Raw genomic sequence first — 23,074 nt, forward strand, 5'->3', positions numbered from 1 at the left:
TGACCTACCTCCGAGGCAGACTGTGATTCCCATTGTAGATGATCATCCCTCGTTCTCCATACAGAGCTTGACTTCAAGGTTAAGATACCAGACATAGTCTCACATCCAAATGCCCCAGCTAGGTAACTCTGAGACTTTTAGCCTTAGCCTCTCTGAGTCTTGGTTGTCCCATCTGTAAAATGAGGATTAAAGTTGAGCTGCTCAGAGATGCAAATTTAATGAGCCCTTGGAACAAGTTAAGTACTCAGGAAAAAATCCAGCTACAGTCACTTTCTAGCTGTTGAACCTGAGATCTCTAGCACTAACTTTGATGGGAGCCCTATTAAGAGTGTTTTTCTGCAGGTGTGGTGACTCACATCTGTAATCCCAGCATTAGGGAGGCTGAGGCAGGAGAATCATGAGTTCGAGGCCAGCCTGGATTACATAGTGAGGACTTGTCCAAAAAAAATGTTTTTCCCACAGAAGGTAAGGGCCTGGGATACCATAACTGGCTCGGAAAGGGAGGTTATCCAGTGCTCTGAGAGAGTTCAAGCCCACAGGTTTGACAGAGGGGAGAAGATTGAGATAATTTGAGGATACCATAGTAAGGGTAAACTCTACCTAGGCAGCAGGTCCTCTTGGAGGGCTGGCAGTCTGGACCTGATGCCAGGTAGGGCATGAGAAAGGGGTCAGCATTGCAGCAGGACCCACCCTCCTTCAGGTTTCTGTAAGCCACCTGGTTATGTGCAACAGCTCAGCTCAGCACAGAGAGATCTGAAGGCTAAGGAATTAGAAGAAACAGATTAGGAAGAAAACAAATCACTCCTCAGAAGAGGGTTTTCATCAATCCCTCCAGGACCAACCATGCACAGGTTTCTCAAGTCTACCCACCCCTCAACCCAATGAAAAAGCTCCAGATCCTTCCCAACAAACCTCTACACAGTTGTTAAACTGCCATGAAGCTTGGCGGGACCCCCAAAAAACAACAGTGTCCTCCTCTTGGTAGGAAAAAGAACAGGTGGCATCTGAAGGGACAAGACAAAGAAGCCCTCCTCAGTTACTGACAGATAACAGCCTCTTACCTCCGCAGAGTGTCAGTCACTGTCAGAGCATCTCACAATGCTTCTTCACAAGGTAACACTTTCTCTAAGTACGAACAAAGAAGCACAGGTCTCAGAACTTCTCCCACACCGAGATTACAAGGCTTGGACTTTTATATTTGTAATGTTTTATTATTGAATCAAGTTAGAAATATAGCCCATGATCATATGAAAAATTCCATGCATAGTGAAGCAGCTGCTCAGCCTCAGATCCAGCGCCGGGCTCCTGTGCTTGTATTGAACAAGTAATCTCTGCCAGTACCTGAGCCCAGATGGTAGGGTGGAGGAGGGAGAAAAGAGGAAGAGAGGGAAGATGAGAGAGAATGAACTGCTGGTCTCAGCAGTACTTCCTCCCTTAGTGTGATCTCTCTTCTGGTGAGATCTAACTTTTTCCCTCCCTCCCTTCTCAGCGAATACACTGAGATCTGACTCAAATACATAAGAAGCCTCCTTGGTTCTCCAAAACTGAACACCAGTTCCTCTATGACCATTGTCAAATTACTCTGCCATAATTCACTGGTGACAATAGAGTATCTGGGGAGCTTTCCTCTCAACACCATTCCCCATCTCCTGTGGACAGGGACCAGACCAAGTCTGCATGATCTCCTGGCCTCACCAGTGCTTGACAAAGGTGGCCTGAAGGGTGGATGGGGGTGAGATCAGAACCCATTCAGTGAAAATGTAGATGATGGGTGCTTGGTGATAGGAGGAAATAGTGAGACAGGATGTGGAGAGGAGAAAATGCTAGAAAGGGGTGACAGGTCAGTCAGAAAATGGTTTGGGAAAAGGGGACTCACGGGCATCTTGTGCTCTGCCATCAAAATGCTGCTGAAAAGAATGAAAGGGTGAAATGAGTTGAACCCTGCCCACTGGGAGCAGATGGAGGGGCCAGGAGCCCATCCACGTTCTCCATCATGATGGTGCAGGTGTGGGCACTCCCACAGGGGTAACCATTCACAGGCAAGTGGACAGGGTTGGCAGGGGCAGAGTATCCTGGAGCAGTCTCAGTGCCCAGTATTTGGGATGGGGAGTTCACGTACCAGGCTCATGACACTGCTAGGTGCCTGGGACATTTCCACACTTGGTACCTCCATAAATCCCTCAATGGATCCTTCATTTCCTTGGATACTGGAACAAAGTAGGAGCAGGGGAATAGACTAAGGCCCTGGGCCCCAGAATGAATTTAAGAGATGAGCTCCCAGGCACAGAGGTATGGAAAGGAGACTTGACCTATTTAGCAGCAAAGCCTGGGCTGGTTTGCTTGGTGCCTGCAGCACCTGGGCCAACCTAAAATGCTAGGAGGAGGAACAAAGCAGTGACGGCAGCAAGCCTGCTGACACTGGGAGCTAGCATCATTTATCTGTTCCTCTATATTGAGGACAACCAGTGCCTGTATGTGATGCCCATATTGTTATCACCCCTTCCCTTGGGCTCAGTTCTGTGCCCACAAGAAATTCAGTCTACAGGATCAGGGTGGGTTTCAAATGGAAGGTAGGGGTCAGGAACATGCATGACAGACTCAAACCCTGAGCCATCCAAGTCCAAGACTGGGCTCCACGAACAGTAGAGACCACTTTCTTTCAATGTCTCTCTGATTCTAATCTGAAGACTTCTGGTGAGACAGCAAGAGCCCTCCTTTTTAAAAAATTTTAAAGAGCCCTCCTCAACATCAGTTTGCCTATCAACTTGGTCATTGTCATCAAATCTTAAGTGGGAAACTACCTATCCCAGCCAAGGTCCATAAGTGGACTGGGAGAGACAGGGAGTGCAGGGATAGGAACCCTACCCCTGGAGGAATCTGCCGAGGAGCCAGCCCAGAGTCAAGAGGACAAGGACACCAGTCATTGTCAGCACCACCACAAACCAGGGCTCCGGCTGCCAGAAAGACTCTGTGTCTGTCAGAAGCAGGGGTGACATCATTGAAGACATCTGAAATGAGGACCACAGCCTCACCACGGTGCTGCCAAAATCCTTGACCATCCAGTTTTCAAACCTCTCCAAGGGGTGGGCCACCCCACACCCTACATTTGCTCCTCTATATTGCCAGGTTATTTGCATTTAGCAATTTCCTCTGGAATGCCTTCCCCCCAAAAAACTAGGTGTCCTCATCCTTCAAGGTCCTTTCTCCCTACCCCCAAGGGCCTAAGGACCCCTCACTGTGGTTCTGTGAGTGCTGGTGGCCACTGTGCTGGTCCTCCAGGGAACTAGATGCACAATGATGGTGGTTGTGGCACTGAGGTGGGGAATGGAAGGGCCTGCATCGGCCACACGGATCAATAGCTGATAGGTACAGGGTTGTTCTGGCCAAGGTGGTCCCAACAGAGTATCATTGTGCACCAGGATGTCCCCTTGCAGTCTGAATCGGCTCTGGGTATTCCCTGAAAGCAGAGTGTCAGGAGAAGGAGACCATTGCTGGCCTTGGCCTGCCCCTCACCCCACAGCCTGGTGGCCCCCACAATCCTTACCTCCGACAATGCTGTAGGAGAAGGCCAGGCGCTGTGGCTCCTGAGGGATCTGGCATGACACCCTGGCCACTTCTATGCTATGGCCCAGGGGAGTATAGATTGTAAGTTCCTGAAATGGGGGCTCACATTCGGGGGCATGGTCATTCACATCCTGCAGAAAGGTCACTAGGTTAGGAATGGGTGCAACCTACTCCCCAAGCCCCTAGGCCAGTCCCTCAGCTTCCTTCTACTACAGCCAGAGCCCAAATGTCAGGCAGTGGATAGGCTCTAATGCTTTCCACAGTGAAGTCCCGTCCCCGCCAACCAACCAATGGAGAAACTGAGGCACAGCTTGGGAAAGTAAAAAGCCAGAGGGCAATTTGTCTTTTTAGGCCTTGTGGATTCAGTTACCTCAACCTCAATGGTAATGGTACAGGAACCTGAGTGGTGGTGGATAGGATTCCAATCTTGGCCATGATCAATAAGAAGAACAGTGATTTTGTACAACCTCTTCTGCTCATAGTCCAAAGGCCCCAGTAGGTAAACCTCCCCTAAGGGGAGAGACCACAGCCTCAGCCTTCAGAGCCAACTCTGACCCCACCCCTCCATCCCAGACCTGAGGTGAAAGTACCACTGTGACGGTCCACAGCAAAGGTGGAGGGCCTGCCAGAAGTGTAGTACTCAATGTTGTTGCGTGGGTAATCCATATCTGTGCCCACCACAGAACCCAGCAGAGTGTGGGGCCCTGCATCCTCCCGAATCCGAAACGTGCGTGCAGTACAAGCTGGGGAGAACTCATTGACAGGTGTCACCATCACCAGCACTGGCACCTCAGCTGAGGGACATTTGACAGTTGAGGAGCTAGCCTGGGGAGACTACCCCTGCCCTGGGCATCTAAAGAAGGAGACCTGCCTTTGAGCTCTCTGGGCGGGGGTGTGGGGGGACAACATGGAGAGGGAGTTCTAAGAGAGACACCCTAGGAACCTGAAATGGAGACAACCCTGCCCTACTGGTTTTTGAGGGAGGAAAGTTGCCTATGTCTCGGTGATGAGAAGAGTGAGTGGAATAGCCCTGTCCTGAATGTCTAGGCCTAAGTGTGGTCACTTACTGGTCATCCGGGGCTGACCACCATCAATCACCAGGATAGAGGCTACATGCTGGAAGCAGGTCTCAGGAGTATCACAGTCCAATGTGGTGTTCACCTGGCCAGAGAGCCAATGAGAGAGGCCCAGCCAGGACCTGGCAGAGCCTGAAGCCACACTGGGCTGCCTCAGACCAGAGCATTCACAGATGGTCTGTTTTGCAGACTGCAAAGCAAGTGACTCAACAACCATACTCCCACCCCACTTCTATGGTCTCAGTGGCCACAGACCCTTGGCCCACCCACCCCTTCCTGCCTTCAAAGCACCCTGAGCTTGTGGGTCTGGGTGCGGGGTAAGCACCTCAAGGACTCTGTCCCGAAGGCGGAGACTGGCAGGGTTGGGAGAGCTCTGGAACTGCAGCTCGTAGTCCAGAGCAGCGACAGCAGAGTCTGGGTCAACGCAAGTGAGGGTGCTCAGCACGGTGCCCACATGTGCAGTCTCGGGAATTTGAGTCCTGGAAGTAACCAGGCAGCAAGACAGGAATCTGGCCTGGCTGTGAGCCACGGATCTCATCCCAGTGGCCCAGACAAGGCTCTAGAGTACTCACGCCAGGAGCGCCGGAAGGCAGCTTGGGGGCCACTGGTTGACAGATCTCACGTTCACTGTGAGATGGAGCTCCGCACTTGCCCAAGGCTGGAACCGTTCAAAGGCCTTCACCTGCAGCCTTGTCACCGCTGCCCCTGGGTTTTGAACCAAGTCCAGAGGCGCTGTAGTCCGGACCATCCCGTCCTCTAGGTGTGGTGGGAGGGTGGAGAAACAGCTCGGCCCCGCCCCCAGCTCAGTTCCGACCCTCGCCAACAACCTCAGAGAAGGAGGTCGCTGATTTTAGACACTCCTGCCTGCCTCCTCTAAGGTAGGGCTCCCAACTCAACTTTGCCCCAGCCACAACCCTGGCTCTGGTCTCTTAGAGAGGCAAGGTGGTGGTAAGGGTCATCCTTGGATCAGGTGCAGAGGCATTTGAGTACCCTCCCTACTTGTCCCTCACCGCGTCCAATGGAGTAGAGTTGGCTGGGCACTGGGGAGATGATTTCATAACGCAAGTTGAAGCCCCTAGCTTGGACTTGAACCACCTCGCTCCCAGGAACCAGATCCTCCAAGATTGTGATACTCTGGGCTTTCTGCCTGTACCAAAAGGGGAGCAGTGTTTCTTGTCTGCTCCAGCTTACTCCAGCAAGGTTGGCAGTCTGCTTCCCTGGAACTCCCCTTCTGTCAGAGCTAGGATGCTCCTGCAGCCCCACACCTATGCCTACTCCTGATTCCCTGGTCCCAGACTCCCCCACTGTTCCCAGGATAGGGTGCCTTACAGGAAGGAGACCTGGCTGGAGGAAGCAGGCAAAACCTTCACCGTCAGCATCCCTTGGCAGCTTTGGCCTTGTCCAAAGAACACTGAGATCTGCAGTTGGAAGACCTGCAGTACATACAGGACAGGAAGGGAACCAGGTGATGTGTACACTTCTATGTATATGCCCAGTCTTCCTCTCAAATAGGTAGCCCACCTCCACAAGGAACCACAACATTCACTCCTCCCCACATCCAATCACTCTTCAAAGACAAGTATTCCTTTGAGCCCTATACCTCTGGGGCCTGAATTATTCTATAGGCTGCAAACAGCTCAGGAAAGTTGTATCTGAGTGATTCACAATGTAAATTATTAGATTAGAGTTGCTAAGAGCCAGTTACCAAGAGGTGGAAGTTTTTGTTGCTGTTTGTTTTGTAGTACTCTAACCTCCTCAGTGGCTACTTTATCCAGAACTTTCTCTTAAAACGTGTTGCCTTAAACATTCTCCATTCTGTTAGAGGACCTATGAGCTCCCAGAGCCAGAGAACTTTCCTCTTTCATAAACTCCAGAAACCAGCATAGAACCCAGCAAAAGTAAGAGGACAGACAGTATGAGGCAGCAGGTGCAGATCTAGAAGAAGCAGCATTAATTGAGGAACCTAACAGCAAACAATTTTTCAGAAGGTGGTGGTTCTGTCCTGTCCAGTTCACTCTTTCTTTCTTCTTCTTTTTTTTTTTTTGAACTCGGGGCCTCATGCTTATAGCAACTGTCCATAGATATGCACAGGTCCCAAGTCATGCTTACCTTTTGAGCCTGGCCTTTGAGACCCTGTAATGGTGCCTGCAGCCAACCCTGCTCATTGATGGAGAAAGGTCCAGGAAAGTATGGAGGATCCTGGGCACTGGTAATGTTCATCTGATAGAACAGAAATGCTAGTGGCCCCATCCAGTGTCCCAGCATCCCTGTCAACATCCTTCAACATAACAGATACCAGCTGACACCCTACTCTCCCATACCTCACTGCCCCTGCCTAGGCTTCTTGTCTTTTGCTGTGAGCCTTGACCCTGACCCTCAGTTCTTTCTGCTTTAAAACTAATATTTTTAAACTATTGTTCTATTTTTTTTTTATTACAAAAGTGATATAAAAGGGCTGGTGAAGTGGCTCAAGTGGTAGAGTGCCTGCTTAGCAAGCATGAGGCCCTGAGTTCAAACCTACTGCTGAAAAAAAAAATGATATAAAATTGTCATGGAGCTCCAAACACGTAAGAGAACTTGAAAGAAGAGCTCAGCTCCTCAGATCTCCCTGTGGGAACAGCCTTAATCACATTGGGAATGGGGGAGGGGGGGCGTTCTCCAAGAACATGTATCACGCAGAAACTCAGTTGTGCACTGCTGGGTCCCTCTGCAGGCTGTCCCTGGCCAGGCAGGAGCCGAACTTACTTTTCCCCTCCCACCTCCTTCCCCTGTCCTGTCATCCACTGCCCCATGTATTGGGCTCACCTGGGCTCCCTGGACTTCTAGGCCTGGCAACAGCAGAGTGTACAGCCGGGCCCCAGGTGTGACTGTCTCCAGGACGTAAATGAATTCCCCAGCTGGCCAGAGAGAAGATCAAGAAGGCTCTGTCTAGTCCAGTTCTTCCCAACCCCTACTTGCTGCCCCTTGCCTCACCTGCGCTAGCAAATCGGCTCTCACACTGGATGTGACCAGGATCTCGCTGTACATCCACAAAGAGTGGTCCTTTCATCACAGAGTTGCCACATGTGTACTGCAGCTGCAGCTCATAGTGGTTTACTGCAAGGGCATTCAGCCGAGCTGAACTACTTAAGGTCACCTGTGATGGGTAGGCAGTGCCATGTCTGGTCTAGGCTCTTTGACTCCCTACACCACCTCTGGCTTTGGGAATTTCACATCTCCCCTTGTGCCCCAACAGTCTCCAATTGTACGCATGACTCTACCTTTCCCACATAGATCCCCTGCTGACCAGCCAGGCTGGGTTTGTTGAAGAACGTGGTGTTTGGCTGCACACTGAGCAACTCCAGCGTAGGAACATAGGAAGTGCAGTTGAAGGAGAAAAACTGAATGATGGTGCCAGGGCCCTGGCGCTCAGAGACATTTACAAACCAGGGCAAGCTGTGCAGATCTATAAGGAGCAGAGCACTCAGGCTGGAGGCCCCCATGCAATCTTGGGGCCAAACAGCCAAGGTCCTCCCCTATCCCCCACATCTGACATTTCACAGATGAAGAAAGAGAGCTTGTTTGAGGAAGCAGTCAAAATAAAGAACAAGGGTCAGGAGTTCAGTCCCTTACCCTCTCTTAATTCTATCCCAGCCCCTGTCTTCCATGGTAGTTTACCTAAGGGTCAGGACTCCAAAGAAAAATTGGGGTTCCCCCACCCACCATCTCCTCACCATAGACAATCAGAGCAAAAAGAAGCACCAGGAGCCTAAGCAATACCATGGTGGCCTGAAGAGATGGCACAGGAAGCTGTTTGTCAGGCCCACATGGTTGCCAGGTCAGTTGTTTAAACATAGCTGGGCAGGCGGGCTTCCCAGACTCCAGCCCCACCCATCCCTGTGTGAGTAAGCTCTAGACCACTGGCTGGCTTCCAGAGGCCTAGAAAATCCTATTTTCCGCCACTCCCAACAAATTACCCCATTCATTACCATATCCCTAAGGGGTTGTGAGAGGAGGAGGATCAAACTACAGTTGAGGAAACTGGTCACATTGTCCTTGAAGTCAGAGCAAGCAAACTCCAGCTGCTCCCCACATCATTAGAACATTATCTGTCTACAAAATCTGAGCCCAACCATCAAGGAAATCTCTCAAAAGTTATCTATACTCAATAAGGAAAAGGAATCCTTGGTGATAGAAATAAAAGTAGTGGTTACTTATGAGGATATCAACTGAAAGGGACACAAAATAGCTTCCTACAGTGGCTGAGGATGTGCTATATCTTAATCTGGGTGGCAGTTGCGCAAGTGTGTACAATTTTTTAAACAAATTTTTAGTAGGGTATATTCGTTACATACGGGGTTGGAATTCATAGTGACAATTCTGATTAGTCTTATATTGTACATTAGTTACATCACCTCCATCATCTCTCTCCCCCTCAATCCCTTCTCTACGCCCTCACTGTGCCCCTCCTCTGCCTACACTCATCTCCCCCATCTCATCCAGGCCCATGACCTAAAGTATCATCCACTGACTTTGTTTCTTGGTCTATAACTCCAGTGCTGATCTCTCTCCTGAGCTCCCAAGTCATATACCTAGGGGAAAACCCTGCAGCTCCTCAGGGTCATGTGTCTACAAATGATCATTTGATTTTCTTCCCCAAACACTCTTCTCCAATCTTTTCCAGGTTAATTTATGGCAACTCCATCCAACCAGCTGTTCAAGCCAGAAACATATAAGTTGTGTTTGATGCCCCTCTTTCCCTACCCACATCAATGCATCAGCAAGGCTTGATTTTAGCTTCAAAACATACCCCAAAGTGACACCCTTCTGTGTACTAATCTGAGCCCAAGCCTTCACCTCATCTGGATGAAGGCATACGCCTGCACTCTGATTACAGAATTGTTCTCCCAAACCAGTTGGGATTATCTAACAGGAGCCAGTCCTGGTCATTCCCTGAAAAAAAAAAAAAAAAGGCTTGTGTTCCTTAAGGAACCAAGAACAAAACACATATACCTCTCTAAGGCCTTTGGGAACCTGTTTTTGCTGATTTCTTCACTCCTAATCACACACACCTGGGCCTTCTTTATGTTTTATTCCATCCAGCTCCTGTCCCTCATGCTTTTTTTTTTTTTTTTTTTTTGGTACTGGAGTGTTTGAATTCAGGGCCTACACCTTGAGCCACTTCACCAGCCCATTTTTGTGATGGGTTTTTTCAAGATAGGGTCTTCAGAACTATTTGCTGGAGCTGGCTTGGAACCCTGATCCTCTTGATCTCTGCCTCCTGAGTAGCTAGGATTACAGGCATGAACCACTGGCTCCCTCATGGTCTTTATACTGGTTAATCCCTTTGCTTATAATGCCCCTCTTCTTGATCTTCTCGTGCTGGCTTAATCAGATTGCATCCTGATGTCACCAATCTGAGAGTCCCACTCCTCAAACTAGCCCATTGCCTTCATTCCCTCCCCTTCTCCTCTAACCTCCCCCTCCCACCAATTTTCCTGTCTGCTGATAGGTCCAGTGTGTCTGCAGTTAGACTGTATCCTTGAACCTAACCTCTGATCATGGAGCATTCTCAGGGGATGGACTCTGACCGTTCCGGCTAGAGTCACCCTCCCCGACCCCCGCACCAAACTTCAATCTGCACATGTTGTGGGACAGAGGGGATGCTGATGGACGCTTGTCACAGCTGGACTCGAGGCTAGCGGCACGCTCCCCACTAGAGGGCGGTCCAACCTAGCTCTGTTGAGACACGCCCCGGAGAGGGTGCTGGCGGGGATTTCGCTGAGGTTCAATTTTGCCTTGAGGTCCTGCACTCCCTGAGTACTCAGAAGCGTACAACTCCAGTCCTGTCATTTCCAGGGATTGTTGAGACAAGCTTCAGGAATGGATCAGACCCCGAGTGCGCCACAACATCTTCGGGTACGACGATTTGGTACTCTAACCCCAGCACCACGGGGGGTGGGGGGCAGCACCCGGCCATCATGGTGAGGACCGCTATTCCACTATGGGACAAATAGGGAAACTGAGGCCAAGCCGAAGAACTTCGTGACTATCCTGCGTCACGCAGCAAACACAGGGTTAGCTAAATCTCCCTGGGCGTCAGAGGGTCCCGAGTTGGATACTGTCTGACTTTCAGATACAGCCCTTCTCCTCCCCGCAGAGCGGATGCAAAGTGGGGGAAGGACGCCCAGATCCATCCACCCTAGCCTGGCTGAAAAGGCGGGGCCGTTCTAGTCCGTCCAGTCCCCATTGGCTGAAGCGCCAGGGGCGGGCCGGCTGCCAGATGTTGGGGCGGCGGCTGCGGCGGGAGCTACGGAGAGCGAGGAGTCTTGAGCAACGCGGAGCGTGACCGCGCCGCTGGTCGGCCAGCCAGACCCACTCTGTGACGCTCCTGCCGAGGGTCAAGGAAGAACTGGCAAGCCTGGCGGGGGCTCCGGCACGGACATGCACAGCGCTCGGCTTGACAGCTTCCTGAGCCAGCTCCGCTGGGAACTGGTGAGGCTTGGGAGTGGGTGTGGCCGTGAGGACGTGAGTGGGGTGCCCGACTGGAGCCCGCCCGGAACAATAAACGGGTGCGGGGTCGCCCCGGGTGCCCATCTGAGGCGAGATGGGGGTGGGGCGGCGTAGTGCAGATGGCCCAGATGGCCCGCTTCGGGTTTCGGACTTTTGAGAGCTGCTCCGGGCATCAAATAACAGCCGCCCAGCTGACTGTGATGCCAGGAAACACAGTCGGGAGGAGGGGGACTTACTTTGTCAGGGATGCCGAGAGCCTAAAGAGGTCCTGGCGCTACTGTCTGTGGACGTCCTCTCTACTCAGGCTGATCTGTATTCTTTCCTCTACCCATCACGTAGCAAGTAATCTTTGAAAGACACTTTGGGCTTTGGGTATCTGCATCCCCCAAGAGGCACAGGATGGCCCCCCACCCCCAACCTTGCAGGACTCACTTCCCAATGCAAGCCCGCAACCGTACCCGCCCGCCCTGGTGGCGGGTGCCGACTTGCCCGGCCCCCTGCGTGCTGCAGCCTGCCGGACTGCCACCAGGTCGGCGGATGGGAGCCACACGAGCTTCGTGTGCCAGCGCCCCCACGCCGGCCCTGTGCTCATCTTCTGCCTTGCCGCCCAGGCCAACAGGCCTATCAAGCCCTCCTGAACCCTCTGTTCTCAAGGCTGGCCTGGCTTAGCATGTAGGGATGGCAAGCAATACCCTTCCGACTTCTGCCCTCTTTTTCCTTTAGTTGTGTGGCCGGGATACAGGCTCACCCCCCATGTCTGGCCCTCTGCAGCCACCTCCCAAAACTGACCCATGTGTGCAGCCCAGCGGCCAGCTCAGGGTTTCAGATGCTTTGGAAGAGGACTGCTGTATGGAGGAGGAAGAGGAAGAGGAAGCCTTGAGAACAGAAAACAGGGGTGCAGCCTTGGGGGAGCCCAGGGAACATGCTGTAGACTGGGACTCTGGTTTCTCTGAGGTGTCAGGAAGCACGTGGAGAGAGGAAGAGTTCTCTGTACTCCAGCGCCCAGCACCTCCACCAAGGCCCCCTCACAGCCAACGCTTCTCAGTCAGTGGCCTTCCCCTGCCCAGCAAGACACCTGCAGCCAGAGTACCACCTGTCCACCGTCCACGGCCCAAGTCCACTCCAGATGCCTGCCTGGAGCACTGGCAGGGATTGGAAGCAGAGGACTGGACAGCAGCTCTGTTGAACAGGGGCCGAAGTCGCCAGCCCTTGGTGCTGGGGGACAACTGTTTTGCTGATTTAGTTCACAATTGGATGGAGCTGCCTGAGGCCTCGGGTGAGGGAGGCGATGGAGGTGCACCCCGTGCCCGTCCTCGCCCCCCCCAGTTCCTGCTTGGCCTCTCTGAGCAGCTGCGGCGCCGGCTGGCCAGGACTCGGTGGGCAGCTATGGCAGGAAAGCGGCTGTCATGCCCACCTCACTCCGAACCTGACCTGCCTTCGGACGTCTCACGTTTTGCAGCTCTCATGAGCTGCCGAAGCCGCCAACCCATCATCTGCAATGATGTCAGCTACCTCTGACCCTGCCTTCCAGCCTGGGACAATAAAGGTCTTTTTCTAGACTGTCTTTCCATACCCCCCACCCCGAGGCTTCAGGAGGCAACTCCATCCCTGTGAAGCACAGCCCAGGCAGGCAAACCTAAAGAATGTCCCCTTTTCAGGGTTTTTGTTTTGCTCATTTCACACTGCATTACCACCCTGCTTTTCTATCATGCATCCTCTTCACTTATGTCTTCTTTCAACAAGCATTTATTGAGTATCTGCTGTGGACTCAGATGCAGGGCTCAATAGAGCCAGGTGGTGGGGTGGTGGCTGCCTTGTCACAGCTCATAGTGCAGAGGTGGGAAAGCAGTTTCATCCTCCTCACCCTCACAGCTCAGTTCCAGGACCAGCAGACCAGACTCAGGCACCCGCTGAACCAGTTCTGTCACCCTGGTATGGGGGGGGGGATTGAGTAGATGAGCTGAGGCATCCAGAAGGCAGCCTGGCATGGACTACAGGGTGCTGGCAGGCTTTTAGGAGTCCAAACCAGAAGCAGGAGCAGCTCAAGACAGGAAACATCTGAAACTATTTTAGGAGCAGCTGGCTGGGCGGGCAGGAGGCAGGAAGCCATTGGTCTCTCGGGAGTGGGCTGTGAAAGGGGGGCTGGGTAGGGTGTGGGGAGCCAGTTGAGTTGGCCAAGCAAGCAACTCCTGAAAGCCCCTCCTCAGGGCTCTTAGTCCTCACCCCACCCCCAACCCATTTGCTGGCTCCATTTGGTGAAAGAATGCTTAGGGAAGGTGTGAGGGGCCTAGAATGGGGTTGGGGAAAAGAAAGGCTATCTGTCCCCCATCCTCAACCTCCAGGGACAGGTGGGACCTGGCTACAGCCAAGGGGAGACTCACCTGAGGGGCAGGAACTGGATCTGCTTTTCAGGTGGCCATTCTGCCGAATAGAGCTGGGCAGTACCATGCAGCAGCATCCTCACCCTCAGCCCATGTTGTTCCTAGAGAGATACAGGTTAGATGCCTGCTGGGCCAGGCTGGCCTGGGCTTGAGGGCAGAGTGGAGACAGGGCACACCTGGATATAGGCCAGCAATGACTCCAGAGTCCTCTCAGGCTGCACAGCAGGCACCTTCAGGCGGTCCCAAGAGGTCCACTTCAGGTGCTGGAACTGGGTGGGGGAGGTGGAGATGGAGAGGAGTGAAAAACTTCTCACACGAACTTGCAACCCCTGTTCCAGTTATTAGCAGCCTTGCCTAGGGGAGGAGCTGGACTACAGACAGGAAGCGGGAGCCAAGGGGTGGGGGTGGGGGGTAGAAGGTGGGATCTGGGCCCAGAATCTCAGCCCCTTCCCTGCCCAGGCTGGGGCCAGCACAGGAAATGGGGCTATGGGGCCCTGTACAGGGAAACAGACATCCATCACACAGGCCAGTTGGTGGGGGGATGAGGGGGTGGTGCTTCCTGAGGAAGCTGGAGCGGGGCTGCTGCAGTCTCTGATAAAATTGCTTGTTCTTCAAATGGGAGGCTGGAAGCTTGGGGACACATCCTATTCCCCCATTCTTCCTTCCCAAGCCTTGGAGTACTTATGGGCACACAGAAGCAAAGGCACAGTTACTACTGGGACCTACTTGTCCACATCCCACTAGGGATACAATGCATAGAAGCTACATCTTCCTGTCCCATTTCCTTCCCTGTTTGAAGAGTCTTGAGGTTCTGGTGCCTAGAGCTGAGGGCAGAAGGGAAGCAGGCAGCCAAATCCAGGAAAAGGGGGCCCTGCCAGCCCCTCAGAAAATATACTAGGGTCAAGCTGAGACTAGGCTAGAAGCAAGATAGAGGCTCCTCTCCTTCCTTCACTCCATGGACAAAGGCAGCCAGTATGCTGGTTAGAGGTGAAGCACCTCACAAAGGGGCTCTGTGTGCTTTGTCCAGAGGGACCCTAGGGCTGCTGAGCAAAAAACCAGGACTAACCAGTGACCTCTGTCCTCTCCCCTAATGAGGGAATATCCTGTACTCCATTTCTTGTCAACTACTGCAGAGCCTGGGCACACAGTTGGAGGCATTCCCAGCCCTGTACTCATAGGAACACCCACATGTATATCTACATGCATATCCATATGTGTGTGTGTGTGTGTGTGTGTGTGTGTGTGTGTGTGTATTCCCACACTAAGGAAGATCCCTGCATTCCCATCTGGCACACAGATGTGAAAGTTCGCCCCCTCCATGCCCACATACCAGGGATGCCCAAACCATGGTGCACTCACATTTGTGACATGGACACACACACTCCTTTAAGAATGCAGCTCCACACCGCTGGTGGCAAGCGTGATGCCCTTTAACTCAGCTTAGCAGGCCAGGGCCCTGAAGGGGAAAGCTCTAGTGCTGTGGCCCTGGTCCTTCCCCACTACTTCTCCTTTAGGGACACTCTTGGGAAGGAGGAGGGTGTGGGGGATATCTGGCTCCACTAATGAGTTAAAGCTGCAGCTCACCCAGACCCTGGACTGCAGGGGGTTGGGAGAGATGGAGAGATGGTTGACGGCTGCTTCCTGTGTCTGACAGGTCCCAGCCTGGTTTCCTAACAGAAAGAGGGCTGGGGGGAGTCTTGAGGACTCCCCCACAGTCTGGGTCCTGGAAGAAAGCCCACAGCTAGAGTGGGGCCTTATTGACTGGGTGAGTGCAAGGAAAATCCAGGACTAGTGGAGGTAGGAGTAGGGTATCAAGAGCTCACCGTCTGGATCGTTGGGGCAGAAGGTACCCAGCGGTCAAAACGGTTTTCAGCCAGATTTAGATAACTGTGACGATAGGCACCAAGGGGCTGTGGCCCGCCCACCACCTTGTACAGTTCCAGGACCAGGAGGCCTGCCACAGCTGCTGTAGTGGTAGCAATGGCTGGGATAATCCGACCCACAATTCGTTTGCTCTGCCAAAGACAGGGGATTTAGTCTGGGTCCAAGGTGTAGGGCTAGGGTTTGGCTCTTACTTCCAGGCCTGAGCCCCAAGAGATGGTATTACCTGGGCACGGTTGGCAGGTAGGATCCCATAGTTCTGAGATCTCAGGCTAGCTGCCATTGTCACAAAGTCCACATGGAAGTTGCTGTCATCATCCTGTGAGGCCCAAATCACAGTAGTGTTAAAACACTCCAGCAGTGCCCCTCACCAGGGTCAACTGTCTGTCACTGCACAGGTCTTTGTACAGTTGTTTAGATGGGTGTTCGCTATCTCCCCTTTCATAACACGATGACACTGAGGTTCAAGGAGGGTGAGCTGCTTTCAGGGTCCTGATGGGAGAATTTGAATTTGAGCTCCCCAGAAGCCCCCCAGCCCAATTCCTTGGATCCTACCTTCTCAAATAGCAGAGGCTTCAGGGGCGAGCCCTTGCTCCAGACTTCCAGTGCCTTCTGTAGTTCCTTCAACTGCTCAGGGCCTGACAGAGAGGAAGTGTTGGGGAAGTCCTTAGCCCCTGTCTCCTGCACTCTTCCTGGAGCCTGGTGTCTATTCTTGGTCTCTTGCCAAGCCTATCACCATTCCTTGATCAAATCAAGGAGCCATTTATTGATGCTACAATCTCCTCCCTAGCAGCTCCAACCTTCACTAGTGTGTGCATGTGCATACATCTATGTGACTCTGTTCTCACCCGGAAGCTGTAGCTAGGCACGCCCCAAAGCTCTTTTCCTTTTTTTTTTTTTTTTCCGAGACTCTCCAAAGAGAAATGGGATATTTAATAGGCAACAGAGAGACCTACTGACAGCCAGAAGATGGTGCTAAACCTAAAGAGAAACAAGGTACCAGGACCAAAGGGGTAGTAAATTGAACCCGCAGGCCTTGTATTCCTTCTACAGCCCTGAAGACAGGGTCAGGTCATTAAGTGGCAGCATGGGAACCAGGGCCAGAGTCCTCACCAAACTCAGCAGGAGCCGAAGCCAGCTCTAGGTTACTCGTGAAGATGGGGTTCAGGTGCTGGGGGTCAGGCTGTGGCAGCAACTTCAGCAGCTCCCTGAGTGCAGTCTGGTCTGATGAACCAGGGAGCCCATGCATCTGGGCATACAGGTTGGCAGCTGCCAGCACATAGCAGAGGTGTGTGTCCTGCAGTCAGACCAAAAGCAGGGGCAGATGCATGGGTGTGAGTGAGCATGTATGGTTGCATGGGGTGGGGGTTCACTGCTTATTTGTTTGAGTGACTCTCTGCCTCAAATATGGATATTCACTTGTACACGAATGTGGCTCTCAGCATCTGTGTGCCTTTTAAGAATGCACTTCTGCTCTAGGGGCTACATTTCTATCTTAGGGTTCCCCAGGGGACCTTACTCACTTGGTTAATGTCAAATTCCAGAGGCTGAGGACACTGTTTAGGTCCTGACCAGAATGGAGTGCCATCCTCAAACACCTAGGGAAATAGAGACTGCTGGGCTCAGTCTGGTTCTTCTGAGCCCTCAGTTGCCTGATTCCTAGCTACCCACTTTATCAGGTGGAAAGTGCCTCAGCTGTTGTAGGATGTCATAATGGAAGCATAGCTGCCAGTGGCCAAGGGCCCACACCACACAATCTTTCCAGGTCTGTGGGCGCACTCGCAGGACACCAAGCACCTGCTGCAGCAAAGTCAGTATCTGTGGCCCATCCATGTCTGCCAAGGAAGTACATGTCCTGCAGAAAAAGGAGGAAATTTAAAGTTGAGTCCTGTGTTTGGAGTCCTGGATTCCCATCCACCTTGTTGGTGGCCTTACTGTTGGTAGTGGTTGATGGTCTCTGCAGATAGTTGGAAGAGTCTCTCAAATTCATCCCGAGCCCACTGTGGACAATGATGCAGTGTTAGATGAAGAACAGGTCTATAGCCGAGGGCTGAATGGGATGTGGCAGGGTGTGATCACCTGCAGGGTGTGCTCAAATGTGCTGGGGAAGTAGCGCATGGTACACACAGGGTGGATGGTATCCTCAGAAGTTCCAGCTGAGGCAGGGCCACTGTAGGTCTTAGTCACATGTGGTATGAACACAGAAGCACTGCCATGGGTGCCCTGGGTGCCTGCCTCTAGCAGTGGTTTCAGATAGTGAGTACATCGAGCAGCTACATAATGTCCTAGCAAGAGGGCAGAGGGTTAGGAATAGGGCAGACCCTTGCCTTGGGCAATGGGGCTGAGCTCCAAGTCAAGCACTTACGGGCCTGGAAACTGTCAAGGGCAGCAACCACGCCATCCACATGGGAGAAGAAGTTGTCCCCATAGAAGTTCTCTGTGGTTGGATCCAGTGGGTAGGTGAGTGGAGTCACTCGTAAGTCTGGATTCAGACCCTGGGCAGCTGCTGCAGCAACCTTTGCCTTGGACCTCTGAGAAGAAGAGAAGAAGTTACATATGGGGGTATTCTGAGAGGGCAGTCTGGGACACAGGAGCGGGAGGGACCTGTACTCACACCAATATCCTGGGGCCTGAAGAGGAATTGACGACTGAGGTTGGAGCGCTCTATGTGGTCCATGTCAGCAACAACCACGCCTCCGCCGCCGCCTGCTCCCAGGCCCACTAGGGCAAAGCCTTTGAGCATCTCACAGCCAATGGCACCAGCACCCACCTGCTGGTTGAAGTAGTCTTAGCCAAAGGGCTTGGTATGGCCCCCCAAAGACATTACCATTCTCACCCCACAGCTCACCAAGAGGTAGTGCTGGTGACTCAGTTTGTCCTGAAGACCAGTCCCAAACACTGCAATTTGCCCGTCATAGCGGCAGCCTCTCTAGAGAATACAGACTACAGTCAGCGATAGCTGTTGGTCTGTGTCCCATCTCCTTCTTTCACTGAGTTTGAATCAGGATCTCAGGACCATTGCTCATGTTTCTTCCTTGCCCTGATTGTAGACAAGGCTTGTATCCCCACTCTAGGCTCTTACCGGTGCACAGTCCTCAGGATTGGGAAGCAGCTTCTCATCTTCTGGAAGACAATCAAGGGCATCAAAGTACAGCCACTGGTCCAAGGGAATGAACTTCCTGGAGATTGCCTAGGATTCCAGCACTTTAGCATGGGGGCTTCTGCCAATTCCTAACCCCCTCAGATCCCAGCTGAAGGCTGCACCTAGAGCCACTGTTTGATGCTAGGTACCCACTGGCTTGTGGCTAGGTGCCCCAGCCCCTTCCCTTCCCTGCCTGAACCCACTTTCAGGACTTCCTGGGCAGTCACTGCTCCCAGAAAAGCTGCCATGGGGCTCAAACAACCAGCACTACTCAGGGCAATTGTCCGCAGCAAAGCCTCATCCAGCAGTTCTTCTGTCCCTTGTAGTGGTTCCAGGGCCCGAGCCAAGTCCACCACAGTCTCTGCATCAACCTGTAGGGTGGGAGGGACTGTGGGCATAGCAGCCCCAGCCTAAGTTCCAGCACCATCCCCCACTCAAAACCTTCAGGAAGCCATCTACCCTGTTTCACAGAAGAGTAAGCAGAAGCCTAAGTGGGAAACCTAAGTGTTGCTAGTCAGGGAAGTACCACCAGAGAATACCCAGCACCAGACAGAGGCCCTGGAGGCTTCACCAATTTGGGTGCATCTTCCAACCGGGGTCTGATAGATTAGGATTTGGTTATATGCCTAGAACTTCCATGGACCCAGTCTCTAGTGTAAGATAATGGTTTTCCTTTCCTTTGTTTTGAGTGGGAAAACTGCCTCTAAGATTCAAACTTGGAAAAGTATCATTGAGGTGAGTTTTGGCCAAGAGACCCCAATAAGAGGTTGGAGTAGTGCAACAGGACCACTCACAGGATCCCAGGGCTGGGGCAGCCGACCATAGAGGTGCTGGAACTCATGCAGTGCACGGAAGGCCTGATGCAGGCAGTGAGCACGGTGGACTTCTTGGGTACTCTGGGCCACCACACGGGGCTGGAGCAGGGCTGTGTCCAGGGATTCCTGCAGTGGGCACATGGCTCAGGCTCAGTTTCAGAACATTGTGGGGCCATCAAGGCACCCTAGTGCTCCCACCTCAGATGTACTTGCACTCACATGTTTCACAGTCTTGGATCTCTTGACTTCAGTGATAGTCCCACCACGCAAATAATGGGAGAAAGTTGTTGTGTCCCCAATTTCTAAGGATCCATCTTCTGGGAGAGAGCCAGCCAAGTATGTTATGAGCCCCTAAACCCAAGTAGTTCCCATATCCATTATCTTATGTGTGTGTCCCAGACTTTGCTGTACCCTGGAGAAGGTGAAGGGAAAACCTATCCCTAAGGAACAGGTTGTGTTCATCTCCAGAGGGTGTTGGAGTAGGTTGGCTTACTCTGCACACGGATAGGCTGGGGAGAACAACCGTTGAGCTCAACCATCCCTTCGATGCCTGAGAAAGTCACCAAGTCCCCATCACGGAAGGAATGTCCATTGACCTCTCCTTTCAAGGTGATAATGCCAGGGGATCCCTGGGTGGGAGGTGGCTTGGTTCAGGAATGCCCATACCTGCTTTCCACAGTCTCTGGCACCCTTCCCTGGGCAGCAAGTAAATGCCCATGCTTCAGCACTTACCTGGGAGATGTCTTTGATGGCAGCTGTTAGGGGTTCTGCCTCTGTAGGGTCTTGCACCATGAAATCCTCTCCAAAGTCACAGAACAACTGCCTAGTAAGGAGTAGTAGGGGTCACTGAGGTGGCTCATAGGTTGTAGTTAATGGTAAGGGATACTAGGACAAGCTCAGAGGACCTAAATTGGTAAAGAAATGCTGGGGGAAACTTGGAAACTAGAATTTAGGAAAGGGGTTCTAGAGTAAGTCTAGATACTGAGGTGGAGAAACCAGAGAGGTGGAATTGGAGACCAGAATTGGAGGGAATGCTGGGACATGCCTGAGGCTGTGTTGAAAGTGCTGGAGCAAATTTAGAGCCGGGAAAGCAATGGAACCAATTGCTGACTATATTGTAGTAGGCTTGGCAAGCAGTCATACCCCACAAGGCCCCGGGTGTCAGCCACCAGAAAGCAAATTCCATGCGTGTGGCACAGAGTGCCCACCTTCAGCTGCTCCTCCAGCTTCGAAGCAGTCAGCACCACCACCTGGGTGAACACTATGATTAGCAGGGCCATATCCACTGCCTAGCCCTCCCTGCTGTTGAGGTCACAAGGAAGGTGATTAGGCTGGTCTGGGAAGTGGGGTCAAGGGAAGCACCTGAAAGTCCAGCAGTAGGTCCTCAGTAATGTCACCTGAATGGATGAAGACCTGGACAGTTTCATTGAGCTGAGCCAAGCGTGTGTGAGAGGCTTCAGCCCTGCTCCTTTGCAAGTCCTCCTCTGACAGGAAAATCTAAAGGAAAGATCCAGTGCAACCTGAGCAAAGAGAATCCCCTTTATCCCTGCCCCCACTCTGGTCTGGAGGGGCAGAATGCTAATTTCCTCCCCAGACTCTTACCTGGGCAGCCAGGTCAGGCCAGCAGGTGGGATGGGGATCATGTAGAGTGAGGCTGCCCACACCCATCAGGACCAGGTTCTTGGCCACCTCAGCCCCTAAGCCCTGCAGGCCAGACAATAGGACCTTGGCTTTCTGAATCCTCTGCATGGCAGGTATGCCCAACACATCCCTGTGGATGGGAAGTAGGAAGGCAGGCTGTTGGAGATCAGAGATCTGAAGGCCACCCCACCCCTACCCCACCTCAAAGCTCACAGCTGCCTGGAGTATAGTTCTTCATCCAGCAACTTGGGGTGCTCCGGAACATCCATCCTTAGGCTTGGGGCTGAATAGTAGGCTACAGTGCTCACAGCTACAGTCTCTGTGTAGGAAGTGGCACCAGCAGGGACTGTAATGCAAACAGGCACCAAAGCCAAGGGAGTGAAACCAAACTGCTGGTTACAGCCCTTTTCCTGGCTCCTCTGTCATTTCAGGAAACCAAAAGTGAAAGTGAAATTAGACTCTGAGCTGGCTCCTAGCCCTGCTTCTAGACAAGATAGATACCAGCCCTTTGCAGGCCAATCAGGATCTATCACTTGGTTGAGTCCCAGAACTGCAAGAGAGTGGTCAGTCTCTGAGTCAGAGAGATATGAGGGTGGGAGGCATGGAACAGCCACAAGATACAGACATACGTCCTTATTTTTCTTTTAAAGTCTTGTTTTGAAATAATTGTTTTGAAATAGTACAGAGTTCTTGTGGACCCTCCATAGGTTTGTCTTTTTTGCCTTCTTAAGAACTTGGGACAGGTTCCCTGGAACATAGATCACAGCTCCCCATAAAACTCCACAATAGCTAAACCAAAGGCTGTCGTATAGTTTTTTAATTGAGGTGAAATTCATATAAAAAAATTAACCAATTTAGGGATTGTGAATTAAACTCAGCTGTAGAATGTGTGCCTAGCATGTGTGAGATCCTGGGTTCAATCCCCAGCACCACCAAACAATTAGCCATTTTAGTGTATAATTTAATTCATCAGCATTTGTGCAGCTTTCACCCTCTCTAGTTTCAAGATTTTTCTTTTTTGGGGGGGGGCATGGGGTTTGAAGTTAGGGTCTCACACTTGCTAGGCAGGTGCTCTTTTACCACTTAAGCCACACTTCCAGCCCTTTTTTGTAATGGGTTTTTTCAAGATAGGGTCTCACTATCTATTTGCCCCAGCTGGCTTCAAACAGAGATCCTTCTGATCTCTGCCTCATGAGTAGCTAGGATTACAGGTATGAGCCACCAGTGGCTGACTCAAGATCTTTCTTCCTTCCTTCTTCTTCCTTTCATTTCCTTTCCCTTTCCTTCTTTCTTTCCTTCCTTCTTTCCTTCTTTCTCTCTCTTTCCTTCCTTACTTCCTTCTTCCTTTCATTTCCTTTTCCCCCTTTCCCTTTCCTTCTTTCTTTCCTTCCTTCCTTCTTTCCTTTTCTCTCTCTCTTTCTTTCTTTCTTTCCTTCCTTTCTTTCCTTCCTTCCTTTCTTCTTTCCTTCCTTCCTTCCTTCTTTCTTTCTCTTTCTTCCTTCTTTCTCTCTCTCTTCCTTCCTTCCTTCCTTCCTTCCTTCTTCTTCTTTCTTTCGTGGTACTGGGGTTTGAACACAGGGCCTATACCTTGAGCCACTCCATCAGCCCTTTCTTGTGATGGTTTTTTTTTTTTTTTTTTTTTTTGAGATAGGGTCTCACGAACTATTTGCCCTGGCTGGCTTTGAACTGTGATCCTCCTGATCTCTGTCTCCTGAGTAGCTAAGCTTATAGGCATGAACCACAGGCGCTCAGCTTTCAAGGTTTTTTTTTTTTAACCCCCAGCAAACACTCAACCCAAAAACGGACAAGGGTGCAACAAAAAAGAGAATTACAAGAAAATCTCTTTAATGAATTTAGATGCAAAAATCCTCAATAAAATATTGTCAAACCGAATTCAACAGCATATCAAAAAGATCATACAAGCCAAGCACCAGTGGCTCACACCTGTAATCCTAGCTACTCAGGAAGCAGAGATCAGTAGGATTGTGGTTCAAATCCAGCCTGGGTAAATAGTTCTGCAAGACCCTATCTAGAAAAAACCCTTCACAAAAAAGGGCTGATAGACTGAGTTCAAGTCCCAGT

General features: G+C 51.7%; 3 protein-coding genes across 13 annotated transcripts; 1 reads left to right on the forward strand and 2 right to left on the reverse strand.

Annotated features, from left to right (window-relative positions):
* Positions 1–1,235: 1,235 nt before the first annotated feature.
* On the reverse strand, positions 1,236–8,413 carry Cdhr4 (cadherin related family member 4). Its single transcript, XM_074059162.1, has 18 exons — positions 8,354–8,413; positions 7,901–8,085; positions 7,614–7,776; positions 7,446–7,537; positions 6,750–6,860; positions 5,970–6,073; positions 5,651–5,787; positions 5,213–5,396; positions 4,966–5,119; positions 4,632–4,725; positions 4,155–4,358; positions 3,935–4,074; positions 3,545–3,695; positions 3,237–3,457; positions 2,866–3,008; positions 2,120–2,207; positions 1,877–1,904; positions 1,236–1,341 (listed from the first exon to the last, which is right to left on the reverse strand). The coding sequence occupies exons 1-18, from the start codon at positions 8,400–8,402 to the stop codon at positions 1,286–1,288; spliced, it is 2,304 nt and encodes a 767-aa protein (XP_073915263.1). The 5' UTR covers positions 8,403–8,413; the 3' UTR covers positions 1,236–1,285.
* Positions 8,414–10,413: 2,000 nt separating this feature from the next.
* Positions 10,414–12,696, forward strand: Inka1 (inka box actin regulator 1). Of its 2 annotated transcripts, none has more exons than XM_074058899.1 (2): positions 10,414–11,114; positions 11,904–12,696. In XM_074058899.1, the coding sequence occupies exons 1-2, from the start codon at positions 11,064–11,066 to the stop codon at positions 12,648–12,650; spliced, it is 798 nt and encodes a 265-aa protein (XP_073915000.1). In that variant the 5' UTR covers positions 10,414–11,063; the 3' UTR covers positions 12,651–12,696. The 2 variants fall into 2 exon arrangements, with proteins under 2 accessions (XP_073915000.1, XP_020029064.1); XM_020173475.2 differs by having other exon boundaries at positions 10,652–11,114; positions 11,856–12,696.
* Positions 12,697–12,848: 152 nt separating this feature from the next.
* On the reverse strand, positions 12,849–21,416 carry Uba7 (ubiquitin like modifier activating enzyme 7). Of its 10 annotated transcripts, none has more exons than XM_074058893.1 (24): positions 21,206–21,416; positions 20,954–21,055; positions 20,714–20,848; positions 20,495–20,601; positions 20,084–20,174; positions 19,845–19,980; positions 19,571–19,668; positions 19,331–19,477; positions 18,740–18,907; positions 18,477–18,584; positions 18,243–18,323; positions 18,009–18,164; positions 17,760–17,925; positions 17,474–17,679; positions 17,330–17,394; positions 17,066–17,249; positions 16,918–16,992; positions 16,508–16,691; positions 15,950–16,032; positions 15,621–15,713; positions 15,337–15,528; positions 13,690–13,782; positions 13,514–13,614; positions 12,849–13,061 (listed from the first exon to the last, which is right to left on the reverse strand). In XM_074058893.1, the coding sequence occupies exons 2-24, from the start codon at positions 21,017–21,019 to the stop codon at positions 12,950–12,952; spliced, it is 2,847 nt and encodes a 948-aa protein (XP_073914994.1). In that variant the 5' UTR covers positions 21,020–21,055; positions 21,206–21,416; the 3' UTR covers positions 12,849–12,949. The 10 variants fall into 10 exon arrangements, 9 of the variants coding, with proteins under 9 accessions (XP_073914994.1, XP_020029060.2, XP_073914995.1 ...); XM_020173471.2 differs by having other exon boundaries at positions 20,954–21,122; XM_074058894.1 differs by having other exon boundaries at positions 21,194–21,416.
* Positions 21,417–23,074: the final 1,658 nt, after the last annotated feature.

This window comes from Castor canadensis, chromosome 17 (genome assembly GCF_047511655.1).
Source record: "Castor canadensis chromosome 17, mCasCan1.hap1v2, whole genome shotgun sequence".
NCBI classification, from domain to species: domain Eukaryota; kingdom Metazoa; phylum Chordata; class Mammalia; order Rodentia; family Castoridae; genus Castor; species Castor canadensis.

Excerpts from the sequence above, each read along its gene's own strand:
- Cdhr4 (XM_074059162.1), bottom strand. The coding sequence starts at position 8,402 with ATGGTATTGCTTAGGCTCCTGGTGCTTCTTTTTGCTCTGATTGTCTAT. Across the intron at positions 6,861-7,445 it reads TAGAAGTCCAGGGAGCCCAG|ATGAACATTACCAGTGCCCA; the intron begins GTGAGCCCAATA and ends CTGTTCTATCAG. Across the intron at positions 1,905-2,119 it reads CTAGCAGTGTCATGAGCCTG|CATTTTGATGGCAGAGCACA; the intron begins GTACGTGAACTC and ends TCTTTTCAGCAG.
- Inka1 (XM_020173475.2), top strand. The coding sequence starts at position 11,064 with ATGCACAGCGCTCGGCTTGACAGCTTCCTGAGCCAGCTCCGCTGGGAA. Across the intron at positions 11,115-11,855 it reads GCCAGCTCCGCTGGGAACTG|TTGTGTGGCCGGGATACAGG; the intron begins GTGAGGCTTGGG and ends TTTTTCCTTTAG.
- Uba7 (XM_020173471.2), bottom strand. The coding sequence starts at position 21,261 with ATGGATGTTCCGGAGCACCCCAAGTTGCTGGATGAAGAACTATACTCC. Across the intron at positions 20,602-20,713 it reads ACCTACTGCTGGACTTTCAG|GTGGTGGTGCTGACTGCTTC; the intron begins GTGCTTCCCTTG and ends GTGTTCACCCAG. Across the intron at positions 19,981-20,083 it reads CCATCAAAGACATCTCCCAG|GGATCCCCTGGCATTATCAC; the intron begins GTAAGTGCTGAA and ends CCTCCCACCCAG.